A 17470-nucleotide genomic window follows, 5' to 3' on the forward strand; every position below is an offset into this window, starting at 1 on the left:
GAATTATTCGGCAGTATCCCACAATGCCTGTTCTAGCCACTCTGGTCATCAATTCAAACTCTACTGCCCTGGCCTCAGGTAACCAACCATGTGACCCGCCCTTTACATTCCCCGGGAATTTTAAAAATCCCCTTCCTGTTTGCTCAGCCAGGCGTGGCGTGGAGTACTATCAGCGAATCTTTCCAGGTGACCATGCCTCCACGCGCCAAGCGAGCCCCAGCATGGAGCAATGGCGAGTTGCTGGACCTCATCAGTGTTTGGGGGGAGGAAGCTGTCCAGTCCCAGCTGCGCTCCAGCCGTAGGAATTACGATACCTTCAGGAAGGTATCAAAGGACATGATGGAAAGGGGCCATGACTGGGACGCCATGCAGTGCAGGATTAAAGTGAAGGAGCTGCGGCGTGCCTACCACAAAGCCTGCGACGCAAACGGCCGCTCGGGTGCTCCCCCCGCGACCTGCCGATTCTACAAAGAGCTGGATGCGATACTTGGGGTTAACCCCACCTCCACTCCGAGCACCACCATGGACACTTCAGAGCCGGTGTGGGGGGGGGAGGGGGAGGACGAAGAAGAGGAGGAGGAGGAGGAGGAGGAAAACGGGAGTGATGGTGGTGGGCCGGATGGAGACACCCCAGAATCCCTGGAGCCATGAAGCCAGGAGCTCTTCTCGAGCCAGGAGGAAGGTAGCCAGTTGCAGCGGCCAGTACTTGGTGGAGGACAAAACAGAAGAGCACGTTCCCGGTAAGCGTTTTTTTTTTTTTCGGGAAGGAATTTTTTCGGTGCGGGCTCTTTGGGAGAGGAGGGTTAGACATGCATGCCTAGATGCAGAATAGTGCATTGATGTGGTTTATCACATCGCGGTAATCGGCCTCGGTAATCTCCTCGAATGGCTCATCCAGAACGTGTGCAATGCGCTTGCGCAGGTTTATCGGGAGAGCCACCGTGGTCATTGTCCCAGCCAGGCTAACGTGTCCACACCACTGTGCTGTGAGGGGACCATTGCTGCACACAGGCAAGCTGCATATGGGCCAGGGCGGAAGCCGCATTGCAGTAGAAGACACTCCCTTGCTTCCCAGGTCACCCTCAGCAGTGAGATATCGTCCAGGACGAACTCCTGTGGAAAATGTTGGGACAGTGTTCAGTGTAGGTGCCCCCTGAAGCTGTTGGCTCTCCCCAAGGCACAGAAACCCAGAGGACAGTGCAGCCCTGAAACAATCAGTCCCCCTTACTCACCATTTTGAGGCTCCCGTGGGATGTGTGCGCTCTGTTTCGGGAAAATTATGCTATTGTGTAGACCCTGTGTGTTTTCTACTCCTTAAGTGCGGGGGGAATCATTACTGTCTGGTATAAAAAATGCTGCCTCTGTTAAATGTTGCATTTTGCCTATACAGCAGCATCAACCTTGAGACCTCAGCCGTCCCTCTTATCACCTGCTCAGAGACTGCAAAGACTCAGGAAGAGGCTGCGAAAAAGCAAAGAAGACATGCTGCAAGAAGTGATGCGGCAATCTATTAAAGAGAATGAGAAAGCACAGAACTGGAGGGAGAGAGAAAGCAGGATCCGCCAGGAAAACGCAGCGCACCGGCAGCAAAGCACGGAGCACCGGCAGCAAGGCACGGATCGGCTCATAAGCATCCTGGAGCGCCAAGCAGACGCTAGCCAGGAGCTCGTAGCCATGCAGAAAGAGGAGCAGTACCGCAAACGCCCCCCCCCCCCACAGCCCTTGTCCCAAAACTCTTTCCGTTGTGCCCCACTGTCACCTCCAACCCACTTTCCCCAACTTCCATGTTCTTCACGCCACCCGCTGCCTCCAACACCAGTATCTTCACCACCCAGCCCTGAAAACCACGACCCTTACCCTCTGCACTCAACCCCCATCACCATGCAGTATAGCTATCCTGAAGTGCAGCACTCACTGCACAGCACATACGCGAATCTGTGATTGTATCGTTCCCCACTCCACCCCCTTGTTTCTTTTCAATAAATAATTTTTTTTTCTTTTCAATAAATGGATTCTTTGGCTTTGAAAACATTCTTTATTATTGCATAAAGTAAAAGACTCCTTAGCCCAGGAAATAAACAGGCACTGCAAGTCTGCTTGTCTGCTTAGCAAACACGGATTCCTAAAGATTGGAACTACTGCACTTCACTCCCGTGCAGGGCACCAGATATCACTGCTGGTTTTCAGCCTCAAATTGCTCCCTCAAGGCATCCCTAATCCTTGCAGCCCCGCGCTGGGCCCCTGTAATAGCCCTGCTCTCTGGCTGTGCAAATTCAGCCTCCAGGTGTTGAACCTCGGAGGTCCATGCCTGAGTGAAGCTTTCACCCTTCCCTTCACAAATATTATGGAGGGCACAGCACGCGGATATAACCGCAGGGATGCTGTTTTCGGCCAAGTCCAGCTTCCCATACAGAGATCGCCAGCGGCCCTTTAAACGGCCAAAGGCACACTCCACAGTCATTCGGCACCGGCTCAGCCTGTAGTTGAACCGTTCCTTGCTGCTGTCAAGGCTCCCTGTGTAGGGTTTCATGAGCCACGGCATTAACGGGTAAGTGGGATCTCCAAGGATCACAATGGGCATTTCAACTTCCCCTACCGTGATCTTCCGCTCTGGGAAAAAAGTCCCGGCCTGCATCTTCCTGAACAGCCAAGTGTTTCGAAAGATGCGTGCGTCATGCACCTTTCCGGGCCAGCCTGTGTTAATGTCAATGAAACACCCACGGTGATCCACAAGCGCCTGGAGAACCATAGAGCAATACCCCTTCCGATTAACGTACTCCGATCCTAGGTGGGGTGGTGCCAGAATAGGAATGTGCGTCCCATCTATCGCCCCTCCACAGTTAGGGAACCCCATTTGTGCAAAGCCATCCACTATTTCCTGCACATTACCCAGAGTCACGGTTCTTCTGAGTAGGATGCGATTAATGACCCTGCAAACTTGCATCAACACAATTCCAACGGTCGACTTTCCCACTCCAAACTGGTTTGCGACCGACCGGTAGCTGTCTGGAGTTGCCAGCTTCCAGATTGCAATAGCCACCCTTTCTCCACTGGCAGAGCAGCTCTCAATCTTGTGTCCTTGCGCCGCAGGGTGGGGGCAAGCGCCTCACACAGTCCCATGGAAGTGGCTTTTCTCATCCGAAAGTTCTGCAGCCACTGCTCATCATCCCAGACTTCCATGACGATGTGATCCCACCACTCGGTACTTGTTTCCCGAGCCCAAAAGCGGCATTCCACGGTGCTGAGCATGTCCGTGAATGCCACAAGCAATTTCGTGTCGTACGCGTTACGCGGCTCGATAGCATCGTCGGACTCCTCACCCTCACTGTCACTTTGGATCTTAAGGAATAGTTCGACAACCAAACGTGACGTGCTGGCGAGAGTCGTCAGCATACGCCTCAGCAGTTCGGGCTCCATTTCCCACAGACAGATCGCGCTGCACAGAAACCGTTGAAAGATGGCGCCAAAGGTGAACAGAAACAAAGGGATTTCTGGGATGCGAAGCGATGCATCACGGGGCATTGGGACAGGACCCAGAATGCCCCGCACCCACGCCCCCTTCCCACAACCCACGGCGCCAGAATGGGAAAAGGTGCTCTGTGGGATAGCTGCCCATAATGCACCGCTCCCAATAGCACTGCAATTGCCGCAAATGTGGCCACGACAGTGCGCTGGGCAGCTGTCAGTGTGGACAGACTGCAGCGCTTTCCCTACTCAGCTGCACGAAGTCAGGTTTAACTCTCAGCGCTGTACATCTGCAAGTGTAGCCAAGGCCTTAAAGCTTTGTGCTTGTACCACTTTGCATACTTAAGTCTCAATAGTCAGCAACAACCAAGCCTTACTAAAGTGCATGCCTACAAAATAGTTTTGTCAACCACCTGGATGATCTCTGTCACTAAATTACAAGGTCTAAATTATAGTTTTTCCTTCTTACTGCTGACAAATCCTTATTCCCCGCACCCCCACACGCAACACACACACACTCCCTTGGTCTTTTGAACTTTCATACCTTTCCAACTCCTCAGTGCCTTCTAAGAAATCACACCCTGTTCACCAGCAAACTATCACAAAGACTACACCAGGACCCATCCCTCACGAGCAGCCCTGGGGTTAGGTATTGAAATCACTACTTCTGCAGCCTCTTAACCATTTGTCTGGGACATGGTAAGGGAATTAGATTTGCTCCATGTCCTATCACATTCAGCACTGAATATTTTTATCACCACAATGGAGTAGACTAAGGAATACTATAAGGTCTTCATTTATTTTAATCCAAGTCAGTTTACAAAGGGGTTTGATGATGTTAACCCAAAATTAATCAACAGTATATTTAAAATGAAGATTAAAACCTTCTCATATGAGAATGAGTGTGCGTAATCAAACCGACATGCCCTCAAGCACTGGTATTCTCACATGGTTTGAGCCCCACTCCTGTCACTTTTCATATATAAAGCAAATATGTATATATTAAAAAGATACTATAGAGAAACCCTGTTATATTTGCTTCTTTCTACCTCCAGCCCCATTTTGCTGTAACATCATCCATTAGTTTTAATCTTAAGTAAAATATATATGTATATAAAAAGCTTTCAAGTGTTACTACTCACCATCCCCCTAGCAAAATTAGAATATTTTCTAAACCCTGTACACAATTTAACCTTCTTATGGGTAGCAATCCTTGTTCACAGAAAGGCAAAAGAAATGAAATTATGTCCTACTGAGATATAGGTTTATGGACTAAGTGGGAAGAACAGCTCATGTCAACAGATGTAAAATAATTGTAGAAGCAGGTTAAGTTTCAAAATCCCTTAGAATAACAAAGATCCTGGGGAAAAATATTTAGAGTGGACTCTGTCCATTCAAGCAGATAATCAGAATGAATAATTTACAGGCACGCTTTCATCTTCACTACTGCTGAGAAGAGTTGCATTCTAAGGAGCTCAGGGAGATGCCGACACATCTGCTAACCAAGTGGAATAATCAGTAGGAGTCCAAGCCACGACAGTCCGGCAACCTGTCTTGCTGAGGGGACAAAGCTGATAGGAGACAACAGGAGAAAGGCAGAGCACTACTTGCCCTACATGAGGCCAGTATTTCATGCCTTTGTCATAGTGTGCTTTTTGCCTCTGAAAAAAAGCAAGGCATACCTGACTTTCACCACAAACCACCAGGGGCTGCTTCCTGAGTGCTTCCTCTCTCAGCAAAGCCATGGTGCCAATTTCTACTGACTTGTTATACTCATGTACAGGTTTTCCACCAGAAACTATGCAATCTCACAAGGCTGAGAGCTGTGAAAAGCAGAGGAAGGAACAATTTTACAACAGCATCAATTCATCCAGTCTGAACCATTCATTGTAAAAATATTACATGCTAATTTCTACTAATAAGGCAAATATGTATGCCAAAGAATCCCCTGGTAGTTCAAGCAATTTCCTTTGCATAACATTTAGGATTGGGAGCCAATTGTATATCATTTGTCTGCTTTTACTGGCTTATATCCTGTATGTGAAAGTGTGGTTTAAGAATGGTCAAACATGGATACTACTCAGAAGTTGCTTGGATAAGAGGAAGGTATATAAACAGCGTTGCTTTGATAAAGGGGAAGTCCGCAAAGAAAGATATTAAGAACATGCAGGGAACTGATGCAAGCCTAAAGGAAACTATAGGAACAAAAAGTAATGAGACACAGGAAGAAATGGGATCTTTGAACAAGTTAGTTAAACTATGTATATGTGAGCAACTCTTCTGGAAGAGTGTGTGCAGGCCACCTGGTGTAATTCATGCAGAATTCAGGGTACAGAAATGCATAATGCTGGTACTCTGCTGCTTCTACAAAAGGCATGGGTGTTCAAGCACAGCATGACCTCGCCTCTTCCATCCTCATTGCCTCCATCCAAAATAAGCAGATGCAATATTCAATACAGGAAGAATCAAGGAATTATAAAGACATCAGCAAGGACGGGAGAATATTGTGGCAATAACTTAAAATTTACAGGAAGTTGCATGAATTTTCCCCAGAGGTGTGTGGTAGTGGTATGGGGAGGTTTGTTTTTGCACATTTTTGCAATACATTATTCTGGTCACCCACATCCCTGCTTTGTTACTTAAAATCAAATTGTCATAGTGTTCATAGCTTTAAAATGGAAACGCAGATTTACCCACGCAAAAGTCAGCTGAGCACAAAGCCAGTTAGCGTCACGATACACCTAAGTAAGGTAGCAGAGTAGAAAATCTCCACTTTGACCTGGGCTCTGCCCATCACTCCTCAGATCTCAGGCTTTTCCCCACCACCATTTTTTAACTTTTTTGAAACTAGTAAGATTACAAGTCATTTAAATTCTTTAAGTGCCATTTAGAAGTTAACATTGTTTGTCCATGTCTGAACTGTGCAAAGAGACAGTCCCAGGTACAAGATTGTTGAAAACAGTTTATATTAGATTTTTTTAAAATTTTTGATCTGTGCTTAGCCTGCGCAGATCTCTGAGACTTTTCATTGCCTCTATTATTTACTGGGAGTGTTTTGGAGGTTCATAGAAGGTTCATAGAACATCAGGGTTGGAAGGGACCTCAGGAGGTCATCTAGTCCAACCCCCTGCTCAAAGCAGGACCAATCCCCAGACAGATTTTTGCCCCAGATCCCTAAATGGCCCCCTCAAGGACTGAACTCACAACCCTGGGTTTAGCAGGCCAATGCTCAAACCACTGAGCTATCCCTCCCAAACCACCTATCACACCACACAATCCTTTGCCAAATGATACATATAGCAGCCTGTAGCAGTTTAAGAAAGAGTCTGTGCTAATACTTCACTGCACTTGTAACAGAGCAGGAGAAACTTGGAAGTTAAGAGGAAAAATTCCTAGGCTCTAAGGAAGCAAACAGAATCAATCTCCTCCTAGCTCAAGTGATATGACAAAGCCTTGACCAGTAAACTAGCACTCCATATTAAGTCAAATCAAAGCTAATTAGATGTGTCCACGCAGTGGGCTGCACCAGTTTAACTAAATAAATCAGAAAAATGATTTTGATTAAACCAGTACAATCTGCATTTAGACAAGGCCTCCAGTAGACTGTTCATCCTGGACAATGGTTTGAATAATAGTGAAAAAGAAAATATGCGCAATTCTGGCAAGTGTAGCATATCTCATATATAGGCACTGTCAGAAAACCAACATCAAACAGCCACTACTGGGAGAAGAAGTTGGTCATGGACTACTGCTGATCTGGCTCTTAAAAATCCGGGGAGGTTGCAGTACCATCCATGATAGGAACTGGAAAGGTGTTCTGAACATATTGTGCATGTAAACCACAGTCCATCCCCCGGTCCGACAATAGCATCTATGGGCGGACTGTAACCAGAGTATAGGCAGATAACAATGCTTTTGAAGGGTCTATGTGCATCCTCCCTCCCCCCTTCCCGGTTCCCTTCGTTTAGCTCTGTGACCTCACTCCCGCTCCTGTTATATCTTTAGTTGTCCCCCGAAATTACTTGGAATCCCGGACATGTGGATCCTCCCCCTAGGCTGGGGGGAGGTCCTTTAGCAGTGGGCGGGCTTCCGCCCACCCACTTCCTGGATCCCAATGGGATGTGCATCCCTTTGAAGAGCTATTTTGCCCAGCTCCAGAATCTGACCTAACATTTTCAATGTTTGTTAAAATACCTCACCTCCAACCAAACATGTCAGACGGACATATTAGATCAGGCATTCTCAAACTGGGGGCCGCGAGGTTACTACATAGGGGGTCACGAGCTGTCAGCCTCCACCCCAAACCCCGCTTTGCATCCAGCATTTATAATGATGTTAAATATATAAAAAAGTGTTTTTAATTTATAAGGGGGTGGGGGTCACACTCAGAGGCTTGCTATTTGACAGGGGTCACCAGTACAAAAGTTTGAGAACCACTGTCTTAGATAATGTTAGTAATTAAGTCAGCGCTTCTCAACCTTGAGCACTGCCATGGCAGGAGGGCATAAGGGAAGAGGATAAGAGCAATGGAGACAGAGAGAGACACCTGATCTTAAATCTCCTGTTGCTACTAAAAACATACTCCAAAAGCTGCATTTCCTTGACTGTCACCTGCCTTCCTTCCCTGTTGTCTCAGCAGCTCCTAATCCAGCTGGCCAAAGAAGCAGCACACATGTATATGAATGCAGGTTCAAGCAATAACCCCCCACCTTTATCCTCTTCTTCTGTAGGACTCAGCTCAACCACAAGAGCACATGCAGTCCATGAGACCACAGACACCCACCTCCACATCTCAAGCAGCATATTGGTGAAAGGGAAGTCAGCAGAAGCATGGAAGCAAAATAAATAAAGAATAGTAAAAGAGATTTTAAGTGAGAGCAACAAGGAGGGGGGAGAAGATAATGGAAAAGGAATAGATAAAAAGGGAGAGAGAGTTGAGCAAAAGAATGGTCATATGGTGACAACCATGCTGATACTTGGGGCAGAGGGACAGAAGGGAACGTCTTCCCACCAATCCATCACAAGGACTACTTCAGCAACAACAAGAGTGGAACCACTAACTTAAATGGTTGCATGCAGGCATTTGCTGTTGCTATTGTCTAACTGGAGATAGATTGCTAAGCAAATTATTTTATGCCATACAAAATTAGGTTCAGTTTTATTTAAAAAAAACTCTCCTGCTTGGTTTTTTTACATTATAATACCAGGATGTCACTTACCCCTTTTTACTGAAGGACTTTGACAAGCTCTTTAGAGGACATCACAGGAGACTAAAACACAAGTTAAAGCTCTCCCATATCGTAACTAGAGGGACAATACAAATATTATACCATCTGACTATCTACTCTCATACACACACAGTTCCTTTTCCATTGGTACTTTAAATAAATATGTACAATATGCACAAAGACAGCACATCTAGATACTATGCTAAAAGTGTCAAAAGAAAAAAGTTACAGCTCTCAAAGTTTAATCATCACATTAGAGCTAGCTTCCTGAGACATATTCTCCACACACCTTACCTTGTTATTTTTTAAATCATATTTTAAACTATTAAGGAACAACAAAAACAAGGAAGTGAGAGTCTATGCTCTCATTCGGTATCACAACCAATGTATAAAGTCACCTACCGTTTGAAGAACAACATAATACCAAGACAGAATGGAGTGAGTTAAGGATGGAGTTTCAGCCTTTACTCGGAAAAACCTGGCTTGTCTCAGTTCATGTTTTTTTACAAAGAATTAAGTTTGTAATAAATCTGAAAGGTGCTGGATTAACAGCCATGCAAACTAAAGCCTTCTTTATGCACAGAAAAGGGACACAGTACAGGCAGCAGCAATGCAAGTTCTCTCACACTGTCTCATCAATATGCTTGAACTATGTCTCAGAAACTAGGTGACATTTCCTGACCACTCAATTCTTGGCCTCTCTGAAATACAGGCCACTGAACAGCCATCAGATAGCAAGCTTGTATGGACATGGGATAGATGTGAGCCAGTGACCTAGAGATGGAAGGCAATAATATGTCATAGGTAACCCCAGGAGCCATCTAATCCCCATCCATTCCACTTACATTGGACTTCCACTAGTGTCAGGAAACCATCTTTAAAAACACAGATTAAAGGTAATGTGCATAGTCAGTATGGACTAAGCAACACTGTTCCAAACCAGCATCAAATCAGTTTTCTAGATTAGGGAGTCTACAAAGTGTTTTCGACCATTTTTAAACAGTTTTGCACACTAGAAAAAAATAGGACACGGAGTGGAAATTTCAATGTCTTTGTAAAATCATTTACACAGTTTCCAAAATAATCCATATATTCCACCTGGGTGGCTGGACTGTAGCCACCTGGCTGTGGATGTCCAGTCCTGGGGTCTGGCACTTTACAGAAAAAGTATGTTTATTTTAACAAAATTAGTAGACCGGGTCAAATAAGTAGTCAGGTGCCAAGGTAAGTCTAAGAATTATACCGGCTGGGCAGTGCTCCAAAGATACTTCCCTCCAATCAGGAGACTCCAGAGAGGTTTCTACTGGCTTTGATTATTCCTTTGAGAAGTATAATAAAGACTTGTCCCCACTACACACAGAGATAATTTAGTAATGTTCTTCTTTTAAATATTATTCTCACCAATCGAAGAACGGGTACATTAACATCTTGGAAGTTTAGTTTAACCTGCAGGAATCAAGTGACTAAAATTCCCCATCACTTACACTAAATCCATAATTAGAAACTCTCCCTATTCACAGCTATTTAGTGTACTACCTGGTAAAGACCAAGGAAATACATGGAGCTAATGGGCAAGAATGTAGGAGTAGACTGGTGGAGAGAGAAAAAATGAAAAAAATACATTTGACACTTGTATTTTTCAATGTTGCCTTTTCCACAACAGGTGAATAAGTAAATTAGTACTGCGGACTGATAAGAAAGATACCTGGGAGCTCTGATTTTAGAGAAAAACAGAAAATTCAAAGACCTTCTGCAAAGATTAACTGATTTTTATCTCATACTTAGTCTTCTGGAAGAGAAGAGAATGGAAAAATTAATCTTAGAATAATGAATAATGCATAGCAGTGATTAAAGTTCCAATGCACTCTAGGAAAGTGACCAACCAGTTGTTAGCAATGCCCCACCCTTCTTTCAACTGGTAATGATAACAGTTTAACTGAAAGCATAGATGGGACGGAACTGTTTGACACCATTACAGAAAACATGACCAAGATTAACCAGCTGACCATGTTAGCATGTGTTTCCTGTCATATATATACCTAAAAAGGTAAATAAAGTCACAAACTGTATTAAAATAGAGATTAACATAGAAGTGCCACTATAGTTAATGATACATTCTCACCTTCGATATTGCATTCAGTTTTAGTCACCTAACTGCAAAAAAGGCAAAAAGTTATGAGGAGGGTAACAAAAGTAGAGGCTGGAGCGAGCAATTTAAAGATTAGGATTATTTTGTAGTTCTCTTAGAAAGGAGAGGAAAGATAAATGTAATGAGTTTTATCAAGAAAGTTAGTTTTATGGGTAAGCACTCAATTAACAAAGCCTACTCATATAATGTAACAAGTTTAAAGCTGATAGAATTTTTTACATAACATTATCAAGGGAACTTAATGCCAGTGAACAGATACAAATGGCTTAGTAAGAAAAATATTAAAATAATTCTACATTTATACAAATAAGAATGGCATCCCAGTTGAACACAGGATAAATGTTAGCGGCTCTCACTTATGCTTCAGAGCATAAACTGACCAATAGCTGGGATCAGGAAATAATTATCCCAAAGTGCAACATTGCAGAAATTAGATGCATTATGGCTATTTTATACATTCCTGTCCAGCACTTCGTATTAGCCACTTTTGGGGATCGGAATTGTCATACCAGAACAGAGTACTATTCTCAACTCATGAAGGAGTCACTTCCACCACTGAATGATTGAGTGTCCATATACACAAAAAGAAAATAGCTGTTACAAGCCTCAGACTATAGAAATATCCTTTTACTGTTTTAATGATTCAGTACAAAAGGCTTTAGAGATCTGGAAAAGCAGAATTTTCTGCAGCCAGGATCTTGCTTCCCCTTTGGTCTATTAAGCCTGTCAGTTTCAGCAAATAGGCAAGGAGAAGCTGTGCTTGGTACTCAGCATCCAGTAATGAAGTATGATTCAGGGTCACAGCTTGCTTACCTTCTATAGAAGGGGCCTGGTCCTGAGCTGCATACAGCATCTCCTTGAAAGCCTGCAGGAAACAGAAAAAATTCAACCAGTCAGCACAAAAAACTTAAGTCACTCTGATAAGCCTGTTTGAAAATGAGTAGCAATTAAAGTCTTTTTAATTCCTCAAGACTGATATATAAATCTATGGAATGTGAAGACACTGGAACTATACTTATTCCTGACAACAAAGGAAACACACAAACCACATGTTTACTGACAGCTTTGTCTAAAACCAGTTGCCTTGCTGTCTAAAAGACTACCCTGACAGCACGTGTAAATATGCTCTTTTGGAAAAATATTTCCTATTAGGTAGGATAGGATTTTACTAGAGAGAAACCTGACAATACCAGAGCTTCGGTGTGACATAACAGGAATCTGTCATGGCAAAGGAAGAAAGAGCCTCAGGGACTGCTTATCGATATTGTGAAGTACTGAAAAATATATACTTTTCTTTAAAAAGTGAATACCACGTGACAAAAGAAATCAGCACATTTCCCTTTTAGTCTTCTTTTGAAGTAGAGACTAAAAAAGGAAAATATTAATCCAGATAAGGCTCGTTAACCAGAACTCCGGAACCATAGTGTCTCATGCTCCAGAACTCAAGGGATCAAATAGCTCAGGAAATCCAGGACACTGGTTTTCTAGTACAGGAAGCAGTTTCACAAATCAAACTGGCAGAGGTAACACAGTTAAAGATATACTTTGGGCAATCCATTCAACTGCTACATGCACAACCTGGGTTCAAGGGTGGTATTCAATCATCCCAAAAATACTCATGTGTTCCAAGCCCACAGTCTGTGTCAGTTGCAATCCTTTTTATATGATTTTCAGCTAGTTACCGAAGCAATACCAACAATTCAAGAGTGGGTCTTATACTCTACACTGCTGGTTACTACACAAGTGCAAATAAGAAAGAAACAGGATGAATTGTGGCCTGTTGCTGAAAGGTATAATGGTAAAGCCTAGACTTGTCATGCTGGAGCCAGAAACACCCCGGAAGAAACAGCCCCATTGCATATGTTATTGTTAAGGCAAACAATACCCACTATATAGACTGCATGATGAATGTGCAAGTGGTAGAGATACAGTTGCTGTGCAAACCGTAACTGACTGTTCAGATTTGTGAACATATCAACATCTAAACCATCATGTTTTAACAAGAGTTGCATTGTCTGGTTCCATTTTAGGATATATGAAGTGTCCAGCCTGCCCTTTTTGGCTGTTATCCTAATCCAACCTGAGAACATGTTCTACAAACCTATTTCCTGCAACCAACAAGATGCAAACCCCAATCCTTGAGCCCCACTCCAATTCTCCAAGATCAAGGCACTGCAGCATAATTAGCAAATAGTACTCAAAGAAAAAAAAGCAAACTGATTAGAGAGAAATTAGAGAGAAAATCAGAAGAACTGTGGCAACATGGTGGTCATAATCTTGCAAAGTAAATACAAGGTCTAAAGGACACATCTTTATTTCAGGATACCACAAATGGCAAGTTAAATAGACAGTTTTAGCCATCTCCCAAAGGCCTGATTCCTGAATCCACACAGAGGTCTCGGCATGGGTCACTTGCATAACTGTGTTTTCCTACTTAAAACATTGTTTACTCATCTTCTCCATGCCAGTCAACCTTCCCCCTTCACTGTTTTCTTTTTTAAACATTCCCAGCAAATACTTGGCATTTGAATCTGCTTCTCCACATGACTTGCTAGTTAGTTGCATATGACCTGGGTTCCACAGTCTATCAAGTGGCAAAAGTGTTCTTGTTTTTCCTCCTATTAATCTTTGCCTAGCTATAACTTTTTCCATGCACTAAAACATTCACACAGCCCTTAAGAAATATAAAGTACAAGAAAAAAGGCTAGTTGAAATCTCCTTCTATAAGAAGGAAGCTGCTTCCCAAATCTCCTCAGAAGCATATAAACAGTCAAGGGAAAGGAAATTCTCCACCATTCCAAAACATGATAGCTGGTATCACCATAATGGGGGCCGTGTAAGTATTTAAATAGATAATAAACCTCCCTCCTCTGAAAATAATATCTAAAAAATGAGGACCAGCTTTTAAAAAGATTCATGCCAAGTCATAATTTAAAATTTCTCCAACTTCAGTCCAAACCAAACTAATACAGTAAACTCATTAATTCGCAATGAATGGGAGACTCAATGCAGATTATGAGTAATGAAACAAATATAAACAAAATAAACCTTGCTACAGCAATATTAAGTCTTCTCTGATAATCCAGGTTGGGGAGTGGGGGTGTCAGCATTACAGATTAACAAAAGGAACCCCTACTGTATTTTTTCTCTTAGGCCTTGTCTACACAAGAGACTTGTACCAATAAAATTCAAACAGTTTAGAAGTTCGTGAAGTTAAACCAGTGCAAGCCCGTTTTGTGTACATTCAAATCTGTCTGAGTGCCTTATTACGATTTAGATTGAGTTGATTCCTTACCAATTTAAGCTCACGCAATAAAAGACACAAACCCTCTGAAATCTAGACATCTCTACTTTTCTTCTTCTTGAGCATATCAAATTGAGGTCCCAGGCTGGCCAGATCCGCCAGGATAAGAATTTAAACTAAGTTGGATACGAAAGGATGGTGACTACCAAAAACTACTAACCTCTAAAGGTGGTCCAGTGGGAGACCCCACTGTGTCCAGTGGGGTCCACCAGGGGTCTGTCCTGGTCCAGAACTATTCAATATTTTCATTAATTACTTGGACAATGGAGTGGAGAGTATGTTTATAACATTTGCAGATTACATTAAATTGGGCGGGGTTGCTACCAGTCAAAAGGACAGGATTAAAATTGAAAATGATTTTGACAAATTGGAGAACTGGTCTGAAATCAACATGATGAAATTCAATAAAGACAAATGCAAAGTACTACACTTAGGAAGAAAAAAATCAAATGCATGACTACAAAATGGAGAATATGTGGTTATACAATAGCACAGCTGAAAAAAAAATCTAGGAGTTATAGATGCTCACAAATTGAATATAAGTCAACAATGTAATGTGTGACAAAGAGTCCTGTGGCACCTTGTAGACTAACAGACGTATTGGAGCATAAGCTTTCGTGGTTGAATACCCACTTCATCAGACACAATGTGGTTGCAGAAAAGGCTAATTCTTCCTGGGGTCCCAGGAGTGTCATGTGTAAGACACGGGAGGTTATTGTCCCACTCTACTTGAAACTGGTGAGACCCCAACTAGAGTACTGTGTCTAGTTCTAGGAGACACACTTTAGGAAAGATGTGGACAAACTGGAGAGCGTCCAGAGGAGAGCAACAAAAATTATAAAAGGTGTAGAAAACCTCACCTACAAGGAAAGACCAAAAAAACTGGGCATGTTTAGTCTTGAGAAAAGACAACGGGGGGGTGGAGGGAAAGATAGTCTTCAAATATGTTACACTGGTATGTTATATGTGTTATATCAGCTGTTATAAAGAGGACAATTATCAACTGTTTTCCATGTCCAATAAAAGGTAGGACAAGAAGTAATTGGTTTAATCTACAGCAAGGGAGATTTAGGTTAGACATTAGGAAAAATTTTCTACCTGTAAGGGTATTTAAACACTGGAATAGACTTCCAAGGGAGGCTGTGGAATCTTATCATTGGAGGTTTTTAAGAACAGGTTAGAAAAGCACCAGCCAGGGATAGTCTAGGTTTACTTGGTCCTGCCTCAGTGCAGGGGGCTGGAGTAGGTCCCTTGAGCAACCTTCTAGCCCTAAATTGCTATGATTCTAGGAAACCTCATTCAGGATATGTCTTTGTTTTCTGTTTCCAGTATCTCTTTTAGAAAATATCTATCAGAGGCAAGATACAACATTAACTGATATTTTTAGAAAACAAATATCCACTTGAAATTTTTAGCCACCACTTGGTTACATAATTTTCTAAATTACCCAGTGAACTGGCAACTTTGTTCTCATCAAACTAAACTTAAGCCATTTTTAGTAAGATGATTGTTAACTGGTATTCAAATTCCTTTGGAACTGGGGAATGAAGAGAAGAGGTAGGATTGGTCAAAACAGCAGACGTTAATATTACTCTGCTACCCCACTTCAAGTTGTTTCAGCTTCTATGAGCCGAACTAAGACAAATACATGATTTTAGAGCTCTTTTCCTTTCAACAATTCTCTTATCAATTTATTTCTACTGTGAATATTAAGATGTGAAGTCCCCCACAAAAAAACAAAAGCTCAAGTAGCAGAGAATGGATTTTTTTTTTTTTTTTTAAATGAGCCATTACCAGTTCAGAAGAAGTTGTTGCTGGTCATGGGTTTCCTAAAGCTCTCTGGTGTCTCTCACATATTTCAAGTTGCGGAGGAATCAGACATATCATGAGCGGCAACAACTGTTACTGAAGTCTCTAAAAACAATTTTATCCATGTATGCACCTGAAAAAAAACAGACTTGACCTCCATCAGGTCAAAATGGAACCTTCCAACAAATCCCATGAACCAGATTTCAAACTAAGTAATCAGCAAGAGCTTTTGAAAGTTGTGATAGCTAATACAAAACTGTTTTGAAAACAATGAAATACTAGAAGATGATGGTAAAAGAAAGAGCCTCCCTAAACTTGGAATGAATGAAAATGCAAAGTTTGTGCTGACACAAAAAAATACAAGTCCCAACAACAAATATCACTGAAGGTACTAACAAATGAGAATGCAAAATAGGCTACAGTATCCCTGAGTGTGAAAACACAAGTATCTGAATGAGGAAAGATATCATACTATGATATTAATATTTATTCACTCTCTAGAGTCTTACCAAAAATTGGGGAAGATGCACATAAGAGTAGCTTCACTAACTTGCCTACCAGACTTACCTGAAATATATATGAAGAACAAAAGTAGATTTTCCAGTAGTGTCAGTATTAGCACGGAAGCATTAATAATTTATTCCTGCAAAGCTTTGAGTAACAAAGGATGTTAGCGTTCAGAAGACTTCATGCCGAATACTGCCATGAATCTCTGTGCAGAAATCCAACTGATAGATGTATTTGTACACACAAAGTCCACTGGAATAATTTAGTCCATTTTTTTTGTTTCTTTTGCAAATATTATGCTGGATAATAATTTTATGGGATTCTTGCTACTTGGTTAAAATAGATTTCAAGAAATCACGAGGACTTATATATACTGCAAAGCATTATTTCAGATGTTCTCAAACCTTTAAGGTTTAATAAATTTTAAATACTGAACCTTTCTGTATTGCCTTTCCCATTTGTTCTTTTAAATAACAACATTCTATACCCCAATTTAGGATTAGTCAAGGGATAATGTTATTGCTATCTTCTGACGTTTTTTATTCTCTCACCATAAATTGATGTAATAAAATCTGAAAAAAATAAAAGCTATTTTCTGCAAATAATCCATGATTAATAGAGCAGAATTTTGCGTGAATTGTGTTCATGAAGATTAAGAGTCTGCAACTTAAGTGGATTAATCCTAAAATCAAGTATGAAGCAGACAAATGCAAAGCAAATTTCCCCAGAAGGCCTCACTAACCTTAAAAAATTAAGTAACTGTTGCTATAAAAACCATAATGTTCTCAGCCATTCAGGTAGATGTTTATAGTCACCACAGCTGTTCCTTCAGTTCTGATCTTTAGGAGCCATACTTCACTGAGAGGCAACTCTGAGCCACAGAGGTCATATATTCCAAGCCTCCACATGTGAAGAACTGACAGTGATGCTGAAAATCACTTGCTCACAAGAAACTGTAAAAACACCACCAAATTTAATAAGAACTGTAATCTGGGCTCTTGCCAGGGT

General features: G+C 42.1%; 1 protein-coding gene across 2 annotated transcripts in view; it reads right to left on the bottom strand.

Moving 5' to 3' along the window:
* Positions 1–17470, bottom strand: part of XPR1 (xenotropic and polytropic retrovirus receptor 1) — a 238074-nt gene that overhangs the window by 218688 nt on the left and 1916 nt on the right. For both annotated transcript variants that reach the window (XM_065409103.1, XM_065409102.1), the window contains exon 2: positions 11656–11707. In XM_065409103.1, the coding sequence (XP_065265175.1) occupies positions 11656–11707 (52 nt within the window). The remainder of the gene's footprint in view (positions 1–11655; positions 11708–17470) is intronic.

This window comes from Emys orbicularis, chromosome 8, assembly GCF_028017835.1.
Source record: "Emys orbicularis isolate rEmyOrb1 chromosome 8, rEmyOrb1.hap1, whole genome shotgun sequence".
Classification (NCBI taxonomy): Eukaryota; Metazoa; Chordata; order Testudines; family Emydidae; genus Emys; species Emys orbicularis.